Source organism: Lepidothrix coronata, unplaced genomic scaffold (genome assembly GCF_001604755.1).
Source record: "Lepidothrix coronata isolate B3197 unplaced genomic scaffold, Lepidothrix_coronata-1.0 Scaffold24, whole genome shotgun sequence".
NCBI classification, from domain to species: Eukaryota; Metazoa; Chordata; class Aves; order Passeriformes; family Pipridae; genus Lepidothrix; species Lepidothrix coronata.
This window is the reverse complement of record NW_016690204.1, coordinates 3,211,645-3,217,644: the sequence shown is the minus strand read 5'-3', so window position 1 is coordinate 3,217,644 and position 6,000 is coordinate 3,211,645. Positions and strand designations below refer to the sequence as shown.

The following is a 6,000-nucleotide window of genomic DNA, read 5'->3' as shown; positions in this document are numbered from 1 at the left end:
GGTTCATGATGGACTTGAGTGTCTAAAACCTGTGGGTAACAGTTATCCCTTCAGTCACAATGAGAGTATGCTCACTTTGCTTGGGATGCTGGAAAACTGATTTCCTTAAGATTTAAAAATGCTGCTGCAGTGGCTAAGTCCATAAGGAGGTGGCACTGATGCTTCTCACCATGAACTCCACAAAGACAGTCTCTTAGCACATTGATGAGCAACAGACAAAAGCTCCAAGGCACAAAGAAGCTCAGTAATGTCCCAGTTGGCTCACCAGTCTTCTTGTGAAATCAGGATCTCTGGATAACGGCAGAAGCACAGATGAAAAACATGCTTTCACCAGGGCTGTGTTTTCATTTGGGGCAAAGCTGGTGATCATATAGAGTACAACCTGCCTTGAGATACATGATATGAAGTTGATATGATTCCTTCTGACTTAGGAGACCTATGATACAAGTTGACTTATGTGGAATCTTTCAGTGAGTCACAGCTTTACCATCTCAAGTTCCAGATGAGCAGCTCAGCCCAGGTCCTGTACTTTGATTTCTTTTGCTTCACAAGGAGCTTGTCCTGAAGATGGTGACCCCTTTACCTCCAGGAACAGCTTCACAGTCTGTGGTGGTTTGCTTCAGAGCAATCCCACCTGTGACACCCAGCATAATGTCTGTGGGGCAAGAGCAAAGATCCAAAGTGTCCCCCAGCACACAAGAGTAACTCTGTGTGCTCCTTGCACACGCTCATCCTTGTGAGAATGTGTGTGCAGGAGCGCAAGTGAAACCAGTTTTGATTTAGTTTTGTTTGAGAGTCAAAGACTCTCCTTTCCTAGGAGGTCTCACGTGGTGGCCACAATGTCACCGCACTATGTCACGCGGTGAGAGGGGGTGACACACACTGGCAAATGCTGCACATGGCAAGGAGGAGGCAGGGCAGGGCCTGAAATCCCTCTGCATTAACAAGGAATGTCCTTGGGACAGGAGGCACATCCCAGCTGAGCTCTGTACCCAAACCCACAGCACCTTCTCCGCACACGCGGCAGTCAGTTTGATGAACAGGTAAGGGAAATCCATAAACAGAATGAAGCCCAAAAAAATGAGAGAAATCTGGTGATTTATAAGAATACATACAAGATACAGGCCATCCAGGTAGAGCTTTCCAAGTGAATCAACTACTGACTCTTGTGAAGGAAAGATTTTTCACAAAAGCTGAGTTAGGCCAGACAGATCCCTGGGGCAGAGGACACAGGCTGGAGGGAAGTAAGACAGGCAGAAAAGGTGACAGCAGAGAAGATTGGAAAAGAGAAAAATCTTCTGGAGAGCTCTTCCCTGTCACCTGGAATGACTGAGGTCTCCTCAAGAGAAGGAGCTCTCTACTTTGCAGGAAGGAGACTGTAAGATATTGTAAGTGGAAGTTATGCCAAGTGACTGCCTCATGAATCTCATGTAGAGAGAGTAGCAGTGGGAGATCACCATCAGCACACAACAGAAAGACACTGCCTCCTGAATTAATAACCTGAAGCAACTGTTCTGCTTCAGGCAGCCACAGGAAGATGCAAAATTCAGATACAGCTTGCATTTTCTGGGTGTTATTATTTCAGATGAAATTCAAAATCAAAGCAGGCAGAACAGGACATACTCAGAACTATGCAAACACTGCATGTGGGACTTGCCTTTTCCCCACATTAGGTGCATTTAAAGAAGGCTCAGAGCAGGTATTCAGTGTACACCATGAAATAAGACATGAGAATTAGACATAGAGTTCCTTTGCAGACAGGAACAGGAAGAAAGAAAAAAGAATAGACTATGCCTTCCACAGCAAACACAGTCTTTGTGTCTCATTGGAAAAAGGTTTTACAGGAGAGCAAACTCACATCTCCTTGAGCTTTTCATCATCTCCTTGCAAGGTTGCCCTGCTGGCAAAACCACTCGTATCCCAGCCATGTGGAAAGGAAAGTCAAAGCACTCCCTGTGACACCAGCCACACAGTCATGTGTTCCTCCTGTTCCTTTCTCCTTCCCCAGGCTGACAAAGGACACCAGCCAGGCCCACCCCCAGCTCACCTCCCAGAGCCCTCTTGTGCCCTGAATGTGCACAAGGCTGCCTTTAGCCATGTGCCCTCACTTGCCTTTGGGACACATTAACCCTCATCCTCCCACACAGACATGTGTGCATCTCTCCAGCCTCCTGTTCTTCCTCAAGCACACTCGTGCCTGCAGCATCCAGCTTCAAGCACTGCCTCGTAGGTGCCCAACAAGTAAAACATGTACAAAAGCTGGGTACATCAACTGCACCCCCAAGCCATCAACCAACCCCCCCAGATCCCTTCTGCAGGGGTGCAATCCAGCCTCCTGTCCCCAGCCTATAGGTACATCCAGGATTGCACTGTCCCAGGAGCAGAATCCAATATTTGTCCTTGCTAGATCCCATATGATGAGTGATGCACTCACATCTACCAGACTCTCGTCAAGTCCCTTCCACTCTCAGGGCACTCAATGTCTCCTCCTGATTTCGTGTCACCAGCAAACTTCCTTTTAAGCATTCACTCAACTCCTGAGTTGGCCCTAAAACTGAGCACCACTAGTGACAACCACCAGCCTGATGTTACCCATTGACTACAACTCTTTGAGCCCATCCCTGCAGCCAGTTATTCCCCCAAGGAAACAGAGGCAGAGCCACCCCACAGTTTTGAGCTGCAGACCCTATTACAGCACTGCCCTGGGGTGCAGATACCACCAGTGGGTATCCTCCAGAGCTGAAACAGGGCAACAAACACCTGGGCAGGTATGTTGTGTATTAATCTTTCAAGTTGGGGCTGAATGAATCAGAATTCATTAATTAGGGCTGTCAGCTCCCTTGGTTTATGGGTCAGGTTTCCATAATCTAATTCTTTCAAACTCAAATCATTTCATCATTCTCTCATCACAGAAACTGCTGGTTGTGAGAAAATGAGGCAAAATCCCTTCTAAATCCTGCTGTATCACAGAACAACACCGTTGCTCTCTCTCCCTTGTATTTCTTTTTGGAAGAGTGTGCCAGTTGCCTGATACCACATTGACTAATAGGACTGAGATAAGCAGCTGTTTGCTGTTGATAGATGCAATATTGCACATACAGCCTCTGTGAGCAATTAAAAGGTTTATTTATTGCTATCTCTGTAGTGTGGTTTAAGAACTCAAAAGGTCAGATACGGTGGCAACAACGACTAGCTCATATTAATTAGATGTAATTATAAAGACAAGTTTCCAGTAAAAAAATATGAGCTGGGATCAGCCTGGTCACCAAGAGAACACTCAAATATTTGATAAAAGTGAGACTGCATATCTGGTTTGATAAGCTCAACTGTAGGCATTATCACACATGTGCTCTTACAGTGAGGAGAGAAGGTATTAATATAAGTGAAGCCTGTAGCAGTCTCTATGGTTACAGCTAACATTTTCTAATATAAGCCATTGTCTTCAGATGCTTAACTTTCCATGTTTCAACTGCTTAGGCTGAAATTTTCCATCACTGCTCATTGTTTCCAGGTGAATTCTCTAGCAATCAGGTTAGCAAATGTACTGGAGAATTCTAGCAGATTCTCATGCTGAAACAGCAATTGGAAATCGGGCAGGGACTCAATATTATCATCTGTTCCCATCCTCTCCAATTTACCCCGTGGCTTGGTGACTTTAAAAGACTCAGCAGATCCTGCTGGAGGTTTTGTGCTGAAATTTCCAAATGTGGCATCTGCTGTAGGTGGATCAGTCCCTGCTGGTCACTGGCACACGCTGCCAGACCCACTGCCCCGTGCACACAACCCCAGAGCCCCACGGAGCTCACACCACAGCTCTGCCCTTCCTCTGAGGGTTGTCCCCAGGGGCTGAGGGAACAGAAGCCAGCCTGAATTTTGTATCTGCAGCTCTTCAGCTGAGCAGGTTGTAAATAACTGTGCCCCCCCTGCTGTAATTGTGGCAGTTCCCAGGTTAGTCCCAGCAGCACGGCCCCATGCAGGGGATCCAAACACCCCGGGGCAGAGCAGTCATTCTGCAGGACACCAGTTCTGTGGAAGGGTTTCTGGTAACAGCCCCCAAAACTACACTGGGAGAGGCAATTTAAAACTTGGACTGAAGACATTTCTTAGAACAGCCCTGTGAAAAGGAGGCATCCAAGCCTGTCCAGCTCCCACCGGTGCTGTGAGGTGCTCTGTGCCACAGCTCTGTGCCATCACCTCCTTGAGTGCCAGGCTGTGCTCATCCAAACCATGGCACAGGGAGGGAAAGTGAATTCTCTGTGCTATGCTTCAGGGCAGAGGAGCCAAGAGGTTCCTGGATGCACTCAAAGAGGTTCTTTATTCAAACTGGGATCTTAAACAACACCTTGTTTTTCTGCAATGTCCTTACCCCCCTGCCACTTTTCACGTCTTTTTCCACCTCTTTGTCTATTTGTCACAGTTTGGGTGGTTGTTTGCTGAGTTTAAATTTTGTGAATCACAGAACCATCAAGTCCAGCCTTTGGCCAAATACACTCAATGCCCACTGAACCACACTGCAAGTTGCCACATCTACTTGTTTTTTGAACGCTTCCAGGTATGGTGACTCCGCCACTTCCCTGGGCAGGCTGTTCCAATGTTTAATCACTCTTTTAGTAAAGAAATTTTTCCTAATATACAGTTAGTGTGATAAACAGTAAAAAAAAAAAAAAAAAAAAAAAAAAACCACAAAATTACAATTTTTGACCTTAAAAACCAACCAAGTGTAACCAACTTTCAAAAAAACTCAACTTCCTAATACACAGTTACTCCTAGATATTCCTGATTTCCTAATTAACTTTCACAAACTTTACCCTGTTTAAAGCATTTCCCAGCTAACTGGTTGCTGTTCTTGTGCATTGCAGGTGTCCTGTGGTTATCAGTAGTTTCTGAGGTGTTGTACATCATGCTGTTGGTCGTCGGGTTCAGCCTTATGTGCCTCGAGCTCTTTCATTCAAGCAGTGTGATAGATGGGCTCAAGTTAAATGCCTTTGCTGCTGTCTTCACTGTGCTTTCAGGTATGAACCTTCCCTTCCCCTTTTACCTGAGGAGCCACCACAAAGCAAAATCCTATAACTTTGAAGGGATAAAAACCCGAGGCTCCAAGACTTTCTTATCCCCACTTAGCATCACATTTTTCACTGTAATTTTTTGTTCCTTTTGGCACGAGGGACTGCGTGATAAATTTGCTTCTTGCCAGGGAGAAGCGAAAACCCTTATTCCTGAATTCACAACAGCAATGCAGTAATTATCCCTCCCCAGCCTGCACAGCCATTACCAACAGCTACAGCCTGAGCTCCATTTGCAGCATCATCACACTCATTTTCCAATAGGAAATTAAAAACACGTAGCGTTGAAAATTCTTTTCCCCTGTGCTAATCCTGGGAGTGGGTGAAAGCTGGATTCTTCAAACAAAAGAAAGAAGCCCATCTTGTTCATTAGCAAAATTGAGAATGAAAAGGGTTCTAATAATCACACTGAGGAGCAAACCCAGGAGTAATCTGGGGACATGTACATCTCTCAGAACAACTGTTTCGGGGTATTTTCATGCTCAGCCTGTACTTGTAGCCCTTCAGCACATGAACTTGAGGAATTCACTTCTCTAAAAGAAGTTATGAAATCTAACCATGTAGTTAAGTGCTCCTTCACTTCTGTGAAGATTTGCTGGCTAAAAACCCTCCAGGATTTATAGAAGCAGCCACAGCTGGCTGGTGTAGAGTGCTCCTGCATGGACCTCCCGAGCAGAAAGAACTTCTGCAATAAAAGTGCATTTTATTCTGCTGCATTTCAAGCTGAAAGACATTACAACAGGCAGTGTACATTCTGGGAAGGAGCTTGTATCTTCAGGGGTGGCTGCAAATTTTGAAATAATAAGACGAAAAAAAAGATCAGAAGTATAGTTGAGATGACAAGAAAAATCTGGTAAGAACTACCAAAGCATCTTTTTCTGCTTTGGATGTAATTTGGATTTTTTTTTAAAAAAGTCAGTTCAATTTTCAGAGTCAA

General features: G+C 45.2%; 1 protein-coding gene across 1 annotated transcript in view; it reads left to right on the top strand.

Annotated features, from left to right (window-relative positions):
• GSG1L (GSG1 like) overlaps positions 1-6,000 on the top strand; it is a 58,910-nt gene that overhangs the window by 25,911 nt on the left and 26,999 nt on the right. Inside the window, exon 3 of the mRNA XM_017809117.1 lies at positions 4,860-5,012. Within this exon, the coding sequence (XP_017664606.1) occupies positions 4,860-5,012 (153 nt within the window). The remainder of the gene's footprint in view (positions 1-4,859; positions 5,013-6,000) is intronic.